Here is a 22,197-nt window from a genome sequence, read left to right as displayed (position 1 = left end):
ATGTGCATTTGTGTGTGTGTGTGTGTGTGTATTGTGTGCATGCATGTCAGTGTGCATATGTGTCTTACACTTGAGTGGGGGTTGGTAGGGTGATGAGGGTACAGGGTAGAGGAAGGGAGAATTTTTTTTATACATCAAAGTCAGAAACCAAATCTCTCTGATGTTTGTTTGGGGATGGAGTGGGGTAGTTATATGTGTGCTGTTGGATGTTGAAGACAACTGGTGCTCTGTTTTGAAGGAAGGAAGCAGGAATGTTGACTGTTGTAATGGGATGGATCATGGCTTGCATGGTACCCTGGTTTGAGTGTAATCAACAGGAACATCATTCATTCTGCTGTGATGTATGCTGAGAAAATTTCATGAAAAATGGAAAAATGATGGTTGTAATCTTAGTTCGGTCATATATCCGAAAGTGTTGAAGATGATATCAAAAGATAAGACATACATATCACCATGATGCATCAGGACTCTCAGAAATGATAATCTTTATATAATGTAACAAAGTCTCACACACACACACACACACACATGCACACACACACACACACACACACACACACACCCCATAATGTAGTCACATCAGTTTGTTCACAACACAGATATACAGAGAAGAAGAGTGAGAAACAGAGAGACAGAACAGATTACAGTGCATCTTCCCCCTTTCACTCATACTTCACCACTATCCCACACCGGGGAAGACAAGGGAGTGAACTGTTCTTGCCTTGCAGATGACTTTGCTGCTAGGCTGTGCAAAACAAAGAGTGTGTTATTTGGAAGTACAACATATGTCAGAACAGCACAGCACAGCACAGCATCCATGTGTTTTTTACACATGCTGTATGTCAAAAGTATAGTCAAGGGGTTCAGATTGCTGACACGTTAAAACTCTTGGTGGTCCCAGAGACACTTACTGAGGGGTGGCTCATTGGGTCACTGTTGTTGCACATTCTAACCAAAGCTACATCACTGCACACACACAAAGGCAGGCATGCTTTCTAATCATATTGTCAGAGTTTCTGAGCTGAAAGTTGACACATGCATTTTGCCAGAAACAGTGATGAAGAGAAAGGAATAATGGGGAGGGGAGAGGAGGGGGCATTTCCGGTAGGCAAAGGGAAGCAGCTCCTCTTCATTGCAGACAATACCTGAAGCTATTTTTATGTGTTTGTTCATGGAATTTAGAACTTCTCAGGGACTTGTGCAATGAACACACAGTGCGTCTTTTCCATTTCCAAAGCGTCTGGGACCGGACACATATTTTTGCGTCATCAGAATCTCGAGGGTTAGAGGTTATAATGGTGTGGTTTGATGGGCACACAGGTTATAATGGTGTGGTTTGATGGGCACACAGGTTATAATGGTGTGGTTTGATGGGTACACAGGTTTGAGCGGAACGGACAGGCGCTGCTGGTTCTGATGCCATCAGAAGAAGAGCACATGGTGGAGGCACTCCAGCGTCGGAAAATCCCAGTGAAAAAGATCAAGTGTGTGGTGTTTCTCTCTCTGCCTTTCAAATTTCTTCCTGTTAGAGTCTATTTTTCGATTCCGGTAGAATCACAGATTTTCATCACACTGTGTCAGAGACAGGAATTGCATCCAGATGTTCTGCAGTTGTTTAATGTTTCATATTTATAGCTTTTGGTCCTATATCTGTCATATTTACAGCTCTTGGTTGTGTCATATTTATAGCTATTGGTCCTGTGTATGTCATAATTACAGCTCTTGGTCCATTGTTTGTCACAATTACAGCTCTTTGCCCTGTGTCTGTCATATTTACAGCTATTGGTCCTGTTTTTGTCATATTTGCAGTTCTTGGTCTTGTGTCTCTTGCATTTACAGCTCTTGGTCCTATGTTTGTTGTATTTACAGCTATTGGTCCTATGTCTGTCATATTTACAGCTATTGGTCCTATGTCTGTCATATTTACAGCTATTGGTTCTATGTTTGTCATATTTACAGCTCTTGGTCTTATGTTTGTCTTATTTACAGCTCTTGGTCATGTGTCTGTCATATTTACAGCTCTTGGGCCTATGTTTGTTGTATTTACAGCTATTGGTCCAATGTTTGTCATATTTACAGCTCTTGGTCATGTGTCTGTCATATTTACAGCTCTTGATCCTATGTTTGTTGTATTTACAGCTATTGGTCTTACATTTGTCATATTTACAGCTATTGGTCCTATGTTTGTCTTATTTACAGCTCTTGGTCCTATGTTGGTAGTTTGTCAAAGCCTTGGTCAACACACTGAATATTATCAGTTCTTAATTATTTTCTGTGTTTGTGTGTGTGTATCAGTGTGAACATGAGCAAAGTGCAGAACATCACGGGCAGTATTTCTGCTGCTTGTGCTTCCTGCAAGGAAACCAAGGACATGGCTGAGAGGGTGAGCTTTTGTCTGTGACTCACTGTATGTAGGGGGGCGGTGGGGGGATGGGGATTTGTGTGTGTGTGTGTGTGTGTTTGTGTATCACTATGAGTGTGCACATCGGTGTGTGTGTTCATTTGTTTTTCTAGATTGACTGACCTGGAAAATAAAGTAGAAAGGCTGTGAGAATGTAACTAACTGAAACCACAAACATGTGCATGAGTGTGTATGGGTTTGGGTCAGTTAGAGAGAGAGAGAGAGAGAGAATCAGAATCATATTAATTTTTCATTAAAACCAAAAATAAAGGTTTTCACACACTTCGCAACAAAGGGTAAAACTAACCAGACCAAAAAGGATTAAAACATTATTGTTAGTGCTTATGTGTGTGTGTGTGTGTGTGTGTGTGTGTGTGTGTTGTGCTCAAATTGACAATAATGCTTAGATATTTCACACTTTTTACTTTTTTGTCTCTGATTCCTTAAAGCTTAGCTGTAGTTTTACTTCTAATCTGGGTATTCCAATAAATTAGGGGAAAAAAAGTATGTCTTCGTTCACTTTTATATTATCAGATCTTGATGTTCCATTCAGTTTTGCACTTCATGTCTGCTGTTGCTTTTGATTCTTCAGCATTGTATCATGTCAGCATCAGGGTAATGATAATGATAATGATGTTTTAATTTATATGGCACCTTGCGGCATTTCTATATGAAACATACTCAGCTGTGCTGTACAATATAATAACCCATATGTAAAACATGTGTTTAAACTAAAACAACTTGACATACACAACCCTGCACATACATCCAAACAAACCCAAATTTATGATCATACGCACACAAAAATTCCACACGCAACACTCACTGTACATATACATCATGGCATGTATATATTTTTTAACAGTGTACCAGTGTCCTATTGTGTATCCTAGGTCTTTAAGAAATATGTTTTAAAAACTTTTTTTAACATTGAAATGGTGGTTTTTGTATTGTTTACCTATCCTACAAATATGCACTGTTGTTTTTTTCTGACAGTTAATAGCTTTTTATATTGTATTCTTTTTTTTTTCTTTTTTTTAATACATGGAAGAGGTTTTATTGTGTTGTGTATGCTGTCAGGCCTTGCATGTATTGTTTTTCAGAATAAAATGTTTTTCTTCTTTCTTATATGAGTAGCAATAGTAGTAGTAGTAGTAGTAAATAAAAAATTCTATAGAACATAACTAGAGAACTGTATGCTTTGCAACAAAACAAAGAAGATTATGAAGATGCACGTATAAAAGTCAACATATGGTTAAAACAATGCTCAGTATAACAGAAACTCAAGGGCTCACACACACAGTCCCTTCAGTAAAATACCCAGGCGTGCTTATACATGCACACATAACTTGAACATACTCATGCCTGCACACACAAGCTCACGCACACACACACAAACACAGACACACACACATGCATGCATACATGCATGATTATATACATACACACAGATGTCTTTGTGGTATTTGAGGATTGTTTACCAGAGGTTGAATGTGCTGTTGTTGTTTGACGCAGGCCTTCAGGACCTATGTGTACAGTTTACACGTTTTGAACAAAAATCTGGTCAGCAAGCTAGACCTTGAGAAATATGCACAGTGAGTATCTATTTATTTTTCTTATCAATGATACGTATCAGGCATCAGAGACCAAGTATTAGGCTCTTTTAGTCATTTGTACAACAGGCTGTCTGCCTGGGTATAGCCAACTGACAGCTATGATATGATCTGATTTGATATGATTTGATATGATATGATACATATATAGCACCTGTCCATGGTCAGAGACCAAACTCAAAGCGCTTTACAAACATTGAGTCATTTGCACAACCTGCCTGTCAACCTGGATACAGCTGACTGACCGATGCCTCTAGACGCTTATCGTTCATTTCCTGTATCAGTCAGTCAGGCTTCAGTTATGCACATGAACACATATGTATATTAAAGTAATGTTAGAGTAAATTTTTTCTTCAGGACTTTGCCAGGGACAACTGTTTTGTTGCAGTAGGTTCTTTTATGTGCGCTAATTGCATGCTGTACATGGGATCACACTTTGTGTCTCATCTGAATGACTAGCATCTAGATCACGACTCAAGATCTAGTGGAGGTGGAGAGAATTCTGTCAAGTGTAAGATTTGATCCTGTGGTCGTTCTGTCCGATTCCCTTTTATCCTAGGTGGACGTTGCCACTGGGCCAAAACTCCACTGTAACTTCTTTCAAAGAAATTCTGAACATGATGATGTTAGTGATGTTGATGATAATAATGACATTGATGTAAAATGAATCATTGGTTATTGAGGTTCTCTTTCAACCATTATCTTACCTTGACATGGTTTTTCATTTAAGAAAAGAAAAAAAAAAGAAAGACTTGTCACCCTGATCACATTGATACAAAGAAGTAATTCAGGCTGAATAGCTTTGCTTACAGTCTTGCAACCTGTGTGTGTGTGTGTGTGTGTGTGTGTGTGTCTGCTTGTATGTGTGTGTGTTTCCATGTGTGTGTTTGTGTGTGCATGTGTGTGTGTGTGTTTCCATGTGTGTGTGTGTTTCTATGTGTGTGTTTGTGTGTGTGTGTGGACAGATCCCTAGGTCTGTTCCTCACCCCCAAGCTCAGGTTCCTGAAACAGAAGAAAAAGAAATCAGCAGAAGACGAAGAGAAAATAAAAGACGTGGACGAAAAGCAAGAAGAGGCAGAAGACAGCACCAGCATCGAGGCTTTGTTCAAACCCAAAACTCGTGAGCCAGTGGAGGTTGGTGTTTGTATCTGTTTATGGACTTTAAATAATGCACAAACTATATCTTTCACATTGCATGTTTGCTTGCATGGGTGTGTTTCAGATTTTTCCCCCTACTCAGGCATGAGATATTTCCGACTATAGTCGGATTTCCGACCGAAAATTGGCTCCAGAGGCCATTTTTGAGATTCGCGTAAATCCGTTGAGAAAATCGGAGGGGTGGCGGGGAGGGGGGGGGGAGGTTTTTTTCCGACCCACGAAGTTTGCACGAACGTTGATCGACAAGACAGACCCACAGCGTTTGCTAAAATACCCCATGTTTGGATAAGCGAACCAATTGAGAATAAGTGTTCGTTGCTCCTCTGTCATCATTCAGCTTATCCGTATTCGGTCGGGATTACAAAACTCGCTCGCGGGCTTCACGACTTGCAAAGATACCTGATTTCGTTGATCGTCTTCAGTCATTGACAAAATGAGAAAACTCACAAAGGATTAGAGGATTTTTGCAGCAGAGATCGATAAAGGAGTGAATAATAAGTGGAACTGGGTCTGGCATGATGAGATCTTTATAACTGAAGTGAATAATAAAAAAAATAACTTGACGGGTAGGCGACTCCATTCACAAAATTGACACCGCGGGCGAGGCCAAGTGCAACTGGTGTCAGATTGTATGGGTGTAGCTCTTCTGTCTAGGCACGGAAGTCTGTTTTCGCATTTGCATTAAAAATGGAGTGTCCGTTTTCTAGAAGAAAAAAGAAAAAGCTGATGGGCCGTTCTATATCGTTTACCGATGATCTGTCAAAAACGAAAACGGAATGCTCTTTCGAAAGCGTCGTTTGCTGACCCCTTGAGACGCAATCCAGTGATTTGTCAGAGCACCAAAATCGAAGTCCGAAAATTTCCTAACGCACTGTGAAAAGCACGCACACGCACACATGCACACATGTGGTCGATCACACACACGCACACGCACACGGACATGTGAGCGCGCGCACAATAACACACACACACACACACACACACACACACACACAAAACAAAGAAAAAAGCTTGTGCACACGCACAGATACACCAGTGCTCGCGATCTCCATCCCTGTCAAGCCACAAGGGCTGTGGGCACATCTGGTTGACACTCTGTTCCTTCAGCAAAAGCTGTCAACGTTTGCCACTGTATGCATTGTTGGGATTGAAACAGAAACTTTGTAGCAACTTATTGATGTCAGTGCCTTTTCTGACACAGCCAACGCTTCTGTAGTACAGACAGTTCATGGCAAGAGTCAGTGTATTTAGATTTGAGACCTATAGCCGGCCAGATTACCAAAGTTACACACACACGCACAGACACAGAGCTGAATTGAATGCGCGTGCACGCACACACACTCACGTGACACACACACACACACACACACACTTTGTAAAAAACCACATGAATGCATTCACATATACACTATACTCTGTTTTTTTATTTACCTCTCTCTCTCCTTCACACTTGCACATGTGCACACATAATATTATGAGCGCTCACACAATCACACAGAGCTTAATGATACGCACATGCGTGCACACACACTCACACTCTCTCTCTTTCAAGCACACACACACACACACAAGGAGATTGAAAACACACACACACACACACACACACACACACACACACACACACAGGGAATTGTATTTAAAATAATGCGCACATATATGCACACATACAGACTTGCACTTTTTCCTCCCACCTTCCCACCTCTCTCTGTGTCTCTTTGTCCCTCTCTCCCTCTCTGTCTCTCTCTCTCTTTTGCATATACACACAGAGTTGTATTGAAAACACGCGGAGAGAGAGATCTATTGAATTTGAAAGCAGTGCATACACATGCACAAATACAACTTGCATCAGTTCTTTCCTCCTACCATCTCCCCTCTCTTTCTGTCTGCCTCCCTCTCTCTCTTGTTTACACACTCGCTTGCTGTCTCTCTTTCTCTCTCTCTCTCTCTTTCTTTCTCCCCTGAACACACACACACACACACACACACACACACACACACACACAGTCCATGCTGGGGAACTCTCAGCAGATCCACTATTTTCAGCGGAAGAGCAGTTGATTTCAGAGAGAAAAAAGTCACTCCCCAAACCCCCGCCCCCCTCTTGCAGACTTCACTTTCATGATTTGCTGAGGTACCCCTCCCCTCTCTCTTGAGTCTCCTACCAGTGCTGAGAGGGAAGGGAGGGGGGGAGGGGGTGTACAAACCACTGTCAGTGACTGTGGCAATTTTGGCATTGAGCCAAGACACTGACCACTAGCTCCAGCTGAGAATCCATGACTGCTTGGAAGTGATATAACCAGTCACAGACCCACACCCACCTCCCTCCAGTCATTCCACTTCCCCCTTTCTTTGCTCAACCAACACACATGCATGTCAGTGGAACAGAGACTACAGCTGAAGAGACCAGATGGTCAGTTATATTGGTACAGTGCAAACTTGTGTGCTAATAACATTTTCCTTGAAAACACACACACACACACACACACACTCACTCACTCACTCACACAGAGTTTAACACACAGAGAGTTGTATTTAAAGCAATGTACATACATTAACTTTAACTCTTTCCTCCCATGTCCCGCCTGACCCCTATTCTCAGTCTCTTTGTCTGTCTGTCTGTCTCTCTTTCTCACATTCACACAGAGAGTTGCATTGAAACCACACACACACACACACACACACACACACACATGAGACACGATTTTGAAAAGCATGCCCCTCAAGGCTGATTTTACAGGTTTGGAAGCAAAAAGACTTAACCCTCAAAGTGCTGGATATAATAAAACATGCATACAGAAATCATGCTTAAAACAAAGGGATAGTTTGCCTCCGCTACCTGTGCTCTGATTTGGGGCATTTGTATGCTTATCAGTAAGAATGAATAGGTAAACCTATACATTTTTGGAAAGTAGAGTGAATGAAGAATCAGATAAAAGTAAGAAAAAGGCTGAACCTTGTATGTAGTTGGAGATATTCCATAGGATATAATTAACAAATTTTGCACACTTGTTTTCCAAAAACGTCAACCACAATGTTTATAGGTATTTTCACATCTTTTACAGAGTCAAAATCTCAAAATTGGCATTAAACTGTGCAGAAAATGTTCTGGCTGCAGAATCATGATATGAATATAACTGAAACATTGAAATTATAAGCATTGTATTATTTGTTTGAGACACGCCCACTGACGCCACGCATGCGCACATCTACAATACTTTATGCAATCACAGGCAAAAACAGAAATAAATGTTTTCTTTTAGCTCATGTTGCTTTCAAAAGCAGCAAGAATGCTTTAAATCAAAATAATTTCCAGTTTTCTAGCTTGATTTGGTCAAGAAATCGCAATAGACCCATGCCTAACCCACTTTACCACCCCTCCCCACCCCCATCACCCACCCCCCAGTTTTTGTGGCTAGAGACACAAAACTGAATGAACAACAAGCAAGCCAGCATGCCCAAGTGTCAAAATAACAAAGCCGTTTTCACCAGAATCCCTGTCAGCAAACGAATCATCACTAGTGACAAGGTCACTCATGTCCTGAGCTTTGTCAACTTCAGTGTCACTCATTGTTTACAAAAATACGAAGATCTGGACTTATAAACTCGGTCAAAGTTTGTGCAAACACAAGCAGGGAGGCAGTAACACCAGAACGAGGCAGTTTTACGAAGGCTGCCGAGTATAGCCGTACGATGTTGGACCTTATGTAAACAGAGCCACGATCGTGGCCCATCGCACTTTACCGGGAAAGCCACGATCGTGGCTCATCGCGCTCTCCGGGTTAAGGAAGAATCAGACTGATTTTTTGTCTTCTGTGGGTTGGAATACTTCAGCAGTATTGGTGGCCCGCAAGTGCAGATTTCATGGTTTGAAATTGAGAAAAACCTTCAGCTTCAGGGGGCTTCACCCCTAGACAACCATCAGGGGCGTTGCCCCATGGACCCCCACTTTTCAGACTCAATCACAATTTCCCAATCTCGTGCCTGCTACTATTGTCTTCCTATGCTGTTGTATGCCAGTAACAGTGTGCAAGGAGGAAATTGACAGTAGTGTGGATCACACTTGTTGCAGGCGGTGGAAGAGCTTGGGAGCGAGGGAGAGGAGGAGGAGGAAGAGAAGAGGACGAAGAAAAAGAAACCGATAACAAAGGCAGCGCTGGCCAAGAAACTGGGAAAGAAGAACATCAACATGAACTACCGTGTCCTGTTCGACGAGGAGGGCTCTGTGAGTGATGTCCCTTGCTTGAACTTGGTGATCTCCCCTCCCAGTAGAGTGATGTCCCCTCCTTGGACTGATGTAACTTCCTGCACAATATCCCCTCCTTGGACAGAGTCACAGAGCAATGTCCCCTCCCTGCACTGAGTCATGGATGTCCCTACCTCCACTGATGTCACCACCTTGGATAGAGTGATGTCCCCTCCCAGCACAGAGTAATGTCCCCTCCTTGCACTGATGTCCCTCCCTGTGCAGAATAATATCCCCTACTTGGACATAGTAATGTTCACATCCACTAGTCTAAGAATAGATGGTTAGCTCATTGGCCAGGAAAGCTGAAGCCATACTGACAATTATATCTGGCTGTCAGTCCATTGAGAAGTTGTCTGCTAACTGGTAGTAGTCTCTGAGCAGTAACCATGCATCTTTGATGAAATTGTGTTCTGCTTGCACCCACAACATGCCATATGTTGTGTCTTGATTGATATCTGCCGATGGTTCACTTAAGTAGTTATTTCAGGAAAACAGTACAGTAACACGTAGCGCAAACTTGCTGAGGAGGCACACAGGAATGTCAGCTTAACTAACACTGCAAGCAAGTGAAAGCTTGCCGTGAAGCAGTCATCATAGCCAGCTGAGTGCTTGGCAACATACATGAAGTTACTGCTTCGTGCTTTACTGACACGAGTAGCAAAATGGCTGATTGAACACTTCCACTGGCTTCAGTTAGCAAAGGGGCTCAAAGAAGGCATGCGCTATCCACCTATTTTTAGAACAGTGGTTCACACCCTGCACAGAGTGATGTCCCCTCCCAACACATAGTGTGTACCCTCTTCTGTGTGTCTGAGGTTGACAGATGTCTTTTCGGGGTGAGGATAGAGGGTGGGACGTTACTGGGGTCAGTATTTCATGTGTGAGAGAAAAATACATGCACACAGAGACTCACTCACACACACACACACGTGCACACAGACACGGACACAAACACACGCACATGCACACGCACACAGACACAGTCACACACACACACACGCTCAGCGACTCATACACTCAGAGACAAACACACACTCAGTGACTCACACACACACACACACATTAATTTCAGCTTTTTGTTTTGTTTTGATCAATTATTTTGTCTCATTTTATGATAATGTTTTACACAAACCTAGGGTAGGCTGTCAAGTCCTGACCAGCACTTTAGCTTATTCAAAGGTCAAGCATCACTACTCCTTTTTTTTTCTTTCTTTTTTCTTTTTCTTTCTTTTTTTTTTGACACCTCCTGGAAACTAAAACTGATACTTTCAGCCCATCAAAGACGTGTACAAACGACGCCACGTTGATGATGATGAGGAGGAGGAGGAGGAAGGGGGCATCAACGTGCAGGCAGCATCCAAACGTCTGCGCCTGGAAGACTCCATAGACAAACAGATTGAAAAAGAAAGAGTCAAGCAGAAACACAGGGTGAGTTTGATGATTGTTTGGCGAGTGGTGAAACTGAACTGTTTGATCCTACATGTGTGTAGTTGGGAAGGAAGAGAGGACTGGCTTGAGGCCCGGGGCTCTTTCCTGGGTTCACACAGTCACGGAAGCCTGGAAAAGTCTTGGGAAAATGACAGAACTGTTTGCAGGGCTGGAAAAGACTTTGGAAAAACATGTTTTGCCCTTCAGGTTTTGGAAAAATCTTGGAATAAAAAAAAAAAATCCTGATTCAACATTCAACAAACGGTGTAGTACATTAAAAAAAAGAAGGAAAAAAAGATGAAAACTGAATATGGATACAGATAAGTTTTTGATTCAGTTTGGCTTTGTGTTTGGTATGGAAAATGATCAGTCTGGTATGGAAAAGGTCAGGAACAAGTCTGGAAAGTGATCAGTCTGGTATGGAAAGTGATCAGTGTGGTATGGAAAGTGATCAGTCTGGTATGGAAGGTGATCAGTGTGGTATGGAAAAGGTCAGGAACGAGTCTGGAAAGTGATCTGTGTGGTATGGAAAGTGATTTGTGTGGTATGGAAAGTGATTTGTGTGGTATGGAAAGTGATCTGTGTGGTATGGAAAGTGATTTGTGTGGTATGGAAAGTGATCAGTGTGGTATGGAAAAGGTCAGGAACAAGTCTGGAAAGTGATCAGTGTGGTATGGAAACTGATCAGTCTGGTATGGAAAGTGATCAGTGTGGTATGGAAAGTGATCAGTCTGGAATGGAAAGTGATCAGTGTGGATCAGTCTGGTATGGAAAGTGATCAGTCTGGAATGGAAAGTGATCAGTCTGGTATGGAAAGTGATCAGTCTGGAATGGAAAGTGATCAGTGTGGTATGGAAAGTGATCAGTGTGGAATGGAAAAAGGTCAGGAACAAGTCTGGAAAGTGATCAGTTTGGTATGGAAAGTGATCAGTGTGGATCAGTCTGGTATGGAAAGTGATCAGACTGGAATGGAAACTGATCAGTCTGGAATGGAAAGTGATCAGTGTGGTATGGAAAAAGGTCAGGAACAAGTCTGGAAAGTGATCAGTTTGGTATGGAAAGTGATCAGTGTGGATCAGTCTGGTATGGAAAGTGATCAGTCTGGAATGGAAAGTGATCAGTGTGGATCAGTCTGGTATGGAAAGTGATCAGTCTGGAATGGAAAAGGTCAGGAACAAGTCTGGAAAGTGATCAGTCTGGAATGGAAAGTGATCAGTCTGGTATAGAAGGTGATCAGTGTGGTATGGAAAAAGGTCAGGAACAAGTCTGGAAAGTGATCAGTATGGTATGGAAAGTGATCAGTCTGGAATGGAAAAGGTCAGGAACAAGTGTGGAAAGTGATCAGTCGTATGGAAAGTGATCAGTGTGGTATGGAAAAGGTCGGGAACAAGTCTGGAAAGTGATCATTCTGGTATGGAAAGTGATCATTCTGGTATGGAAAGTGATCAGTGTGGTATGGAAAGTGATCAGTGTGGATCAGTCTGGTATGGAAAGCGATCAGTCTGGAATGGAAAGTGATCAGTGTGGTATGGAAAGTGATCAGACTGGAATGGAAACTGATCAGTCTGGTATGGAAGGTGATCAGTGTGGTATGGAAAAAGGTCAGGAACAAGTCTGGAAAGTGATCAGTGTGGTATGGAAAGTGATCAGTGTGGATCAGTCTGGTATGGAAAGTGATCAGTCTGGAATGGAAAAGGTCAGGAACAAGTCTGGAAAGTGATCAGTCGTATGGAAAGTGATCAATGTGGTATGGTGGTATGGAAAGTGATCAGTCTGGTATGGAAGGTGATCAGTGTGGTATGGAAAAGGTCAGGAACAAGTCTGGAAAGTGATCAGTGTGGTATGGAAAGTAATCAGTCAGTGTGTTATGTGTGTGTTTTGGTAAGTGTGTGTTTATGTGTGTATATGCATGATGAGTGTGTTGGGGTATATGTGTATGCAGGGCTTGACATTAACTTTTTTTCCCACTTGCCCAGTCGGGCAAGTCACTGGAAAATTCACTTGCCCGGACAGGATTTGCACTTGCCCAACTTTCAGAAACTTTCATGCATCACCAAATGCTCACATGCACGCGCACACACAAACACACGCACATTGATGGCTTGATGTAAAAAAAAAAGCAATTATTGCTTATTCAGTTTACCATCATGAAATAAAATCTTGACTTGACTTTACACAAAGAAGTAGTCAAACCCTTTTCTTTAACTGATGTTTGTTTTGTTGGGTTTCACCAAAGATAACAAGTTTTATCTCAGTCTCACTTGACAAAACACTGCCTTTGGCATAATTTTGCAGATGACTGTCAGCCACAGAAATTATTTCTATTTTTAACCTCCAGTGCAAACAGCAACATGCAGAGTTAACACCTTTCGCTGTCAGGAAAATAAGATTTAAGTGAAATCTATTTGCCAGGGTTTTTTTTCACAAAAAACGGGTATAAATTTTCAAAAAATTCTGTGCTCTTTGTTATTGGAAAAAGACCCATAAAAGTATATATTTTCTGAAAGTGAAATGAATAAAGAATACAAAACACATGATGTTTTCCCATTTTATGTATTTTTAGTGACATGCTGTTGTTTTGAAAACAGTGTTTTGTTTTTTGTCACATTTTCAACTTGTTCATTACAAACATTAGTCAGGTAATTTGCACTAAAATATAATATTTTTTGGACAAATGGATATCTGCACACACAAAATCATACTAGAACAACCACAATATAAAAAAAACTGAAAATGAAATAGATACATAATGCATTGTGACTTCTGCAAGTGATAATATGGATGTGAGGCCACGCCCCCTCAGTCTCCACCCCCCCTCCTCTTCACCCCTCTCACATGGTCACTTCATCTAGTTCTCATCAGACCGCGTTGGCTGAGTGCCAAGAAAATAGCTCACACTGCTAAAAATTCGGTGACTTCTGTCGTCTGCTAGAGCTGAACAGCCGGAATCACTCACTGATAGTCGAATCTTGGCCACTCTCTTGATTGCTCCCTTTATTTTCTATCAAATAGTCCTATAAATGTTCACCACTGTCTTCTCCTTCAAATTTATGCTTCAATTCTTTCTGAGCATCAGCTAAAGAAAGTAATCTTGGTTGATTTAGTTCACCACAATCGCATATCTTGAGCACGGAGTCAGTCGGACATTTTGTTGAGTGAGCGAGGAGAGGAGCCAGGCAAAGACTGCGGCCAGTAACCCAACCAAAACGTTCAAATAAATTATGACGCAGATGGTGTTTCTAGCTATGAATAGAATCTAGAAAGATTGCCCAAGCTAAAGCTACCATCATTTTTGTCAACGAACTGAATGTAAAGCAGGGAAAAGTCAGAATATTTCGATGACGAGTTATCTCGTCATTGTGGCAGCAAAGCATACATGCTTTCCATGACGAGTTATCTCATCATATAGGCAGCCTAGGGGTTAAAAAGAAAAGTCAGCATTTGCACTGTGAGACAATGTTAGGATTTGACAGATCCAAGTATGATTCTGTTAGATGGGGTCAACAGTTACTGTTTCTCACTTGCCTGGTATGGCAACTCTGTTGAAAATTCACTTTCCAGGAAGGCCACACCAGGATAGTTTTCAGTAGTTCTCACCCAGCATCAGAGACACAGAGAGAGAGAGAGAGTGTGTTTGTTTGTGTGTGTGAGTGAAAGGGGATGGTGAAGGGTCACAGTTCCAGAGAGGGAAGGTGGTACAGCTGTTCATCTACATGGATGTTGCTTTAGCTTAGCAACGGAGCTTTCCACAATGTCCTTTGATATGTGTTGATCCCCTCAGCAAAACTGGACTTTGACCCATACCCTGCCTCCATCCTTTCTGCTATTCCCAGTCTGACCATGTAAAAATAACAAAAGGGGGGGGGTAAGGGTAAGCAAGTCTGCGATATGGGATGTGGTCTCAGGAGGGGACAAAGAGAAAGTTAGGGGGGAGGGGGGTGAAGGAATGAGAAGGGGGAAGGGTTGTGGAGGTCATTGTTGACTTGGTTTAAGTTATGATTCTACAGAATAGCCGTTTCCTTTTGATTGACGAACTTGACCTTCACACTGAGATGTGAGGGAGAGAGAGTGAGAGACTGAATGAGACAGAAAGGCAGACAGATCATGGTCAAAGAAATGGAGGGGAGGGTGGTGAAGGGATAGCGCGGCAGTGATTTTGACAACCTTGCCAGTGGAGGGGTGAGGTTTACATGCAGGAAGAGGGGGGGGGAGGGCGGGGGGAGATGGGCACAGCCATCCATGTAAGTTGCCCTCTTGGACTGACTACAGACAGGCCTGGCTGGCTATCATGTAACACCAATGGGCAGGTGCCGGCAGTGAAGTTTTCACTTTCCTCCAAAGAACCCATTGCCAGGCAAGCAGCGTCATAACTCCCCATTTTGTTGTTGTGGACCCAGAACTCTGGTTGCCCAAAACATTTTTTAATTTCCTCATAAGTTGTACTGAAATCTATTTTCACATACTGGTGTATTCTAAGTCAAAATGATGTACAAATTACCCCAAAATGGTACTGGTAAACAGGTCTGTCATAGAAACAAACTGTATTCTCAGTCAAAATGATGTACAAATTACCCCCAAAATGGCACTGGTAAACAGGTCTGTCATAGAAACAAACTGTATTCTCAGTCAGAATGATGTACAAATTACCCCTCAGTCAAAATGATGTACAAATTACCCCCAAAATGGTACTGGTAAACAGGTCTGTCATAGAAACAAATTGTATTCTCAGTCAAAATGATGTACAAATTACCCCCAAAATGGTACTGGTAAACAGGTCTGTCATAGAAACAAACTGTATTCTCAGTCAAAATGATGTACAAATTACCCCCAAAATGGCACTGGTAAACAGGTCTGTCATAGAAACAAACTCTGTTGGGTTTTTTGTTTAACCTTCGCTGGCTGTTGCTTTGGACTACACACGGAAGCTCATGTGGGTCGTCCACAACCCATACCTTTTAAAGAAACAAAAACCTGTATATTCCTCCAAAGCTTGTGTGGATCGTGCACAACCCATACTTTGTAAAGAGACAAAAACCTGTATATTCCTCCAAAGCTTATAACAAAGTATAGAAAAGGAAAACATATCGTAACAAGAGTGAAGAGTAGTGAGGCTATTGAAAGTAAAACTTATTTATTTTCCTTCACTACTTGCAAATTAAACCTTCTGAAATCACTATTAAAAAGGTATGGGTCGTGCATGACCCACACGAGCTTTCGAGGGGTGACCACGTTTTTTCCTCTTTAAAAAGCATGGGTCATACACGACCCACACAAGAGTCCGTGTGTAGTTAAAACGCCACCTATAATTACTCATTAACTAATTAATGAATTTTTTTGGGCAAAAGTTGGCCTTTTAGGTGTAGGAAGGATTTCTGAAATTTCATAGAAAAATATTAAGAATTGGCTGAGATATTTGCGTTTTTGTACCTTTCTGGGTTGTGTACGACCCACGATAGCCAGCGAAGGTTAAAGTGGAATGACATTAGAGTACATTGCAATGTGATTTTTTTTTTTTGTGATGTGATGGGCAGAAGATGAACTACGCTATAATAAAAATTACCATTGGCTGTCCGAAAATAGAAACCAATGGCAAATCACCTTTTAGAGCTGCATGATAGCTCTCTTTTTCTGGTGACCACTTGTCAGTCAGACTCAAAACATCGTCTGCTAGAGGAAGAGTGTCAGACGATCGGGAGCATGATGGATATTTTTGAAAACATGCTAGTCTTGGAAAATATAACTTGCCCAGTCGGGCAAGTTCGGTAAGGGCAATACTTACGATGATCTACTTGCCCCGGGGTGTCAGGCAACCGTTAATGTCAAGCCCTGGTATGTGTTACATGTCTGCATGTTGCTTTGTTTTCAACTGTGGTGATGTGAGGATGCTGTTATATGCTGAAAAGAAGTGATGGAGGGAAGACAGAACACAGAGAATAAACATGAGGTGGAAAAAGTCAAATGTACATCGCTGCACATCCTGTGATTGAAGAAAGTTATTACCTTGTCAAATAAAGTGTGGGGTTAACTCAGTTCTCTCACTCTCTCTCTCACACACACATGCAGTCTCTCTCTCTCTCTCTCCACACACACACACACACACACACTGTCTCATACTGTCATCCCCCACCCCAACCTCACACCCACACTAACACCCAATGGGCATTTGTGGGGCATTGGTGAAGAGCAGAGGACAGAGAAGTGACTAACGAGGGGTGGTGTCTCTGTGTGCAGGAAGAACGACTCAAACGAAAGGAGAAGAAGCGTGCAGCCCAGCAGCAGAGGAGGGTGAGTTCTGTTGTGTGCTGATTCATCTGTCTGTGTGTCTATTTGGTGTGTCTTTTTGTCTTAAAAAATTCAAGCAGATCTTGTGTGGCATGATTTATATGGATCAGTCTGCATGCTTTGACACATCCTTGAGACTGAAACTAAAATGGTGTGAATGATGGAGAATATTGTAGAAATGCCTTAACCTGAACAACCCACTATCTTGGAAGGATTTATTTTCAAGATCTGTAAAAATCTGACATTCACAACCCACTTTCTGGGAAGGGATTTGTTTTTGTACACACCCAGTATAGTTCCGTGACTTTCACAAACCACCATCTGGGAAAGGTTAATTTTTCAGATTGAACTTTTTCAAGACAATATACTTAGGTTTTTTGTTCAGGGTGCACTTACTGCACGTTAAAGACCCCATGGCAACAAAAGGCTTGTCCCTGGCAAAATGTTAAAAAAATCCACTTTGATAGGAAAATAAATACACTTGCAGAGAGAAAAAAGGAATGTTGGTGCTACACTGTAATGACGCGCTCTTCCCACGGAGAGCAGCCTGAATTCCCCACAGATAAATGTGTTGTGACCAAAAACTGATACATTGCAGTGCAGCACAACACAATACAGTACAGTATGATATAATACAATACAATGCAGTGCAATCAATACAATATACAACACAATGTATTTGTGTATGATTATATGAAAGAGTTATGTTAATAATTCCTTTTCTCAAGTGTTCCCTCGTTCATTTTGTTCACTGAAATGTGTTTGTTTCCAGGCGGCAGATGAAGAGGAGGAGGAGGAAGAGGGGGCAGTGCTGGAAGGTGGGGAAGATGACGATCCCTTCCAGTACATTCCGGATCCTGACAAGCTGGCTGCAAGGTGAGTGCAGGGGTGGTGTGTGGAAGTCATACAGGATAGAGGAGAGGGAGGGGGGTGTACAGTGGTGTGTGGAAGTCATACAGGATAGGGGAGAGGGAGGGGGTGTACAGTGGTGTGTGGAAGTCAGACAGGATAGGGGAGAGGGAGGGTGGGGGTGTTTTGGGGGAGGCGTGTGCAGTGGTGTATGGATGTCACATAGAATAGATATATGATAATGTATTAACTTATGGCAGCGAAACTGGGTTGAGTGTGCTCGTAAGAAATTTAAAAAATGATTTATCCTCAGATTGGAAATACATAACACCAAAAAAAACCACCCCAACCTTTTTCATTTATTGCATTGTCAATTATTGTCATATCATTGTCAGTTGGACAACAGTTAACAGCAGATACTGAATTATTTGATGAACCAAATAAAAAGGAGAAGATTTGCCTGTGCCAAGCCCTAGACACAGTGGACATGAATTCACTGCCCACATGACAGCAAAAGGTTATGGGATCTTGAACTTTTTAACCTTTTTTCACAGAGTTTTCATGTAAATGTTTTTTTTCCTCATTTACAAAAACAGCCAAATTTGGTTAACATAGTGTTTCACCACTTTTGATATGCTGTTCATGTCAAGAAAGTGGGAAAAAAACTGAAGAGATTTTTAAGTATCAGTCTTGTCATTAAACCGTGTCAGCCCCCACCCTGCCTGCTGGCACTCCATGCCCCACCTGCAGTCACATGATGTGTGCCAGACTTTGGGCTGTGGAGACACTTGCCTGTCCACCACTGATGGCACAACGCATCATCATTCTCCGTTTCTAAGAGACAACCATGGTGATGTCATTAAACTTGATTTGTCATCAATATGCAAATATTCATGTGGAATGTGGCAATAATTTGTCATACTGTTTATCGCTGACAGAAACGAAGATGAGTCTGATGATGATGTTGACGGTGACAGCAGTGATGATGACGATAGCGATGACGATGATGACCATTTTGACAACAACCCTGGTGATGATGAAAGTGAGGCAGACGAAAGCAGTGACAATGACACTGATGAGGAGCATGATAACCAGGAACATCGAAGGTTAGTATGCTTGTATTGTGTTATATTGTGTTGTACTGTATTGCATTGTATTGGATTGCATTGCATTGTATTTTGTTCTATTGTAACATTGTTTTGTCACAACATGTTTGCCTGTGTGAAGTTGCTAATCCGCCCAGGGAGAGCTCATCGCCACAGTGTAGTGCAGCCCTTTTGTATCTGTCTGTAAGTGTAGTTGTTCTTTTCAAAACAGAATTTTGCCACGGAGCAACCCTTTTGTTGATGTGGATTCTTTTACATCAGTTAAATGCATGCTGTCCTATCTGGATGATTGAGATATTTATTGCATGTTCATTTTTAAATGTAGGTGCTTTGGCATTGTTGGTTAAGCACTGGACTGTCACTTCTGATCCACTGGTCACCAGTGATCAGGGTTCGAGGCCCCGTTCTAGCATGGTGCTGTGTCCTTTGCATTTTACTGCGGTTCTCTTCAGCCCACCCAGCTGACTGTGGTGTGAATGGGTGCCTGACTTGGTTGGGAAAGGTTGAAACAGCAAAAAGAGAGGATATGGCTGCACCTTGCTGTGCTCACTGCTACACACAAAGGATAGGAATTCACTGTCATTGTGGATTTAAAATGCTTTGGGACCTTTAACCTTAATGGATTTTTAGAAAAGAACAACATTGTTAATGCAGAGAAGGTGATTGTGTTTGTCCATTTATAAACACTTTGCTTTGCAGGCTGGTGCGGTATACCAAAACCATGATCTTCACCTGCTCAAAAGTTGCATTTCAGCCAACAGAAAATTAATTCCATACTTTAAAAAACTTAGGAGAAATAATTCTCTTGCAATCTTAACTGTTGCTTACTTGTTTTGTTTGGTTTTTGGATTGGTTTTTTTTTTGGGTGGGGGGTGGGGGGGGCGGGGTTAGTTATCGACATGCCTTTTGAGTGTCTCGTTTGTATATTGCTTTGTTTTTAAGGTTCTTTTGTGAGATTTGTTGCATTCATTGGGCATCTTAAACCCTTACCTGAATCAGTGCTTTCTGAGTTTTGGTATGTTAGCTTTATCCCATGTCATGCATTTTATGTATGCGTGTGACAGATTTTCTTTCTCTTTTTATAAAATGTTGAATTTTTCAAAATGTTTTGTTTGTTTTTATTTCAGATGTTTGGAAGATGCAGCCATGAGAATTTTAAAGGGTGGCAGATTGAAGACATGAGAGAGGAAAAAAGAACATAGGAAAGAGAGAAAAAGATGTTGAAACTGCTACAACCAAACACCACAGAGGCACATTGCCTGTGTTGATATGAACAGAGTGAAAGGATCATTAGTGTGTATGCATTGTGTGTACATGTGTTTTGTGTGTGAATGTGCAAGCATATATGCATGTGTGCGCATGTATGTGTGTGTGTCATGTACATTCTTGCATTGTAAGCTAATTTTAACATGTTGGACAGAAGATCGACCACTGTACATAGCCCAGTAAGCGTGCATGCAAACGTGATATTTTGGAAGTGGGGTTGGGAGTGGGTCAAAGTGCACAGTGAATGGACAAAGAATCAGGACAGGGTTGTGTCCCTTCGATGTTGGTTGAACTGGTTGTGCATCACCAAATAAATCGACTGGAAAAAAAAAGTGTGGTTGAACGGTATCTGTGTATGTCTGTCTTTACTGTACTTACGTATTTATTTATCATGTTTATTTTACTTTCATTTCATGTTAACGTTTTGTACAAACCTAGGGTAGGCTCTTGAGGCCTGACCATATGTTAGGTGTACGTGAAGGTCAGGTAAATGCCCCTTTTGGAAAAGTCTGTGTGTGTGTGTTGTTTTAATACTTTTTTTTTAATTCATATTTTACATTACAGCATGCATACACATACATACATACATACATAATACATACATACATGGGGAACACACACACACACACACACACACACACACACAGGAAGCTGGCAAAAGTACCTCAAAAAGTACCTCAAATGAAAACTGATATACATATATATGTCAGACACAATTCTGAAAGTGTGGTTGATCACAGTTGCATGTCACAAATAATATAACATGCAACTGTGATCTACCAGTACCACACTTTCAGAACTGTGTCTGACAGCACAGATATGCACTGAGATCCAAGATACAGAATAAAGTTATATCAATATCACAATTGCAGAATGTATTGAAAACTTATTACTGACTTTAATTTCTATTCATAAACAGGGCTGTATATGGTCTGGAGACCATCTAGCAACAAAATCATTATAAACAAAGTTTGTCTGAGCAATATATTCCTTGATTGTGTATAGATCTGTGTTTCAATCTATTATTAAAACATTGTAGATCAGGTATTGTTTTGTTTAACTTGCATTGGTACAAGTATTGTTTCACAAATAACATACAGTTTGTATTTTCAATGCTTTGGTTATTTTCAAACATTATTCATCTAATCGTTGCCTGTTCTTTGATTGCTTGAATGAGGTGATTCCTCGTTATTCCATAGATTTCTGAAAAATTCTTCCTGGTTTCTTCTTCTGGTTCGTCAGACTTCCTGGCTTAAAAACTGGCAGTTCACTTTTGTAACATGTGAAATGCTTCTTTTTCTGACTAATCTTTAGAAAAAGAATAGACTTATGTTCATTTTGAATTTGCTGTTAAATTAAAGAAAATAGGTACATCTGTTTATCATCTAGTAGTTCAGTATAATCATTCATATTTTCCTGAGTCTTGAATATGTAGTTTCAGAATGGATTATATTTATGAATGAATGATATGGATACTTATATAGCGCTTATCCTCAATTGGAGACCAAGCTCTAAGCGCTTTACAAACATGGAGTCATTTGCACAACAGGCTGCCTACCTGGGTAGAACAACTGACAGCTGCCATTTGGCACTCATCATTAATTTCCTGTGTCATTCAGTCAGGATAAGTCACGTTCACATACACACTCGTGTAACATATTATGTGTATGACCCTTTTGATTCCTTTCCCTGTTATGCAGGCAGCCACACTCCATTTGCGGGGGCGTGCATGCTGAGCATGTTCTTGTTTCCATAACCCACCAAATGCTGGTATGGATTACAGGGCCTTTTATGTATGTATTTGATTGTCTGCGTGCCTATATTGTTACACACCAAGGGGGTTCAGGT

General features: G+C 41.4%; 1 protein-coding gene across 1 annotated transcript in view; it reads left to right on the top strand.

Moving 5' to 3' along the window:
• The window catches only part of LOC143283429 (putative ATP-dependent RNA helicase DDX10), a 54,833-nt gene extending 33,815 nt beyond the window's left edge, over positions 1–21,018 (top strand). Inside the window, exons 11-20 of the mRNA XM_076589665.1 lie at positions 1,383–1,484; positions 2,296–2,383; positions 3,917–3,996; positions 4,980–5,148; positions 9,242–9,394; positions 10,691–10,846; positions 17,078–17,131; positions 17,901–18,004; positions 18,916–19,083; positions 20,211–21,018. Of these exons, the coding sequence (XP_076445780.1) occupies positions 1,383–1,484; positions 2,296–2,383; positions 3,917–3,996; positions 4,980–5,148; positions 9,242–9,394; positions 10,691–10,846; positions 17,078–17,131; positions 17,901–18,004; positions 18,916–19,083; positions 20,211–20,265 (1,129 nt within the window). The 3' untranslated portion in view covers positions 20,266–21,018. The remainder of the gene's footprint in view (positions 1–1,382; positions 1,485–2,295; positions 2,384–3,916; positions 3,997–4,979; positions 5,149–9,241; positions 9,395–10,690; positions 10,847–17,077; positions 17,132–17,900; positions 18,005–18,915; positions 19,084–20,210) is intronic.
• Positions 21,019–22,197: the final 1,179 nt, after the last annotated feature.

This window comes from Babylonia areolata, chromosome 6, assembly GCF_041734735.1.
Source record: "Babylonia areolata isolate BAREFJ2019XMU chromosome 6, ASM4173473v1, whole genome shotgun sequence".
NCBI classification, from domain to species: Eukaryota; Metazoa; Mollusca; class Gastropoda; order Neogastropoda; family Buccinidae; genus Babylonia; species Babylonia areolata.
Note: the sequence above shows the minus strand (reverse complement) of the source record. Positions and strands in the feature narration are given on the sequence as shown.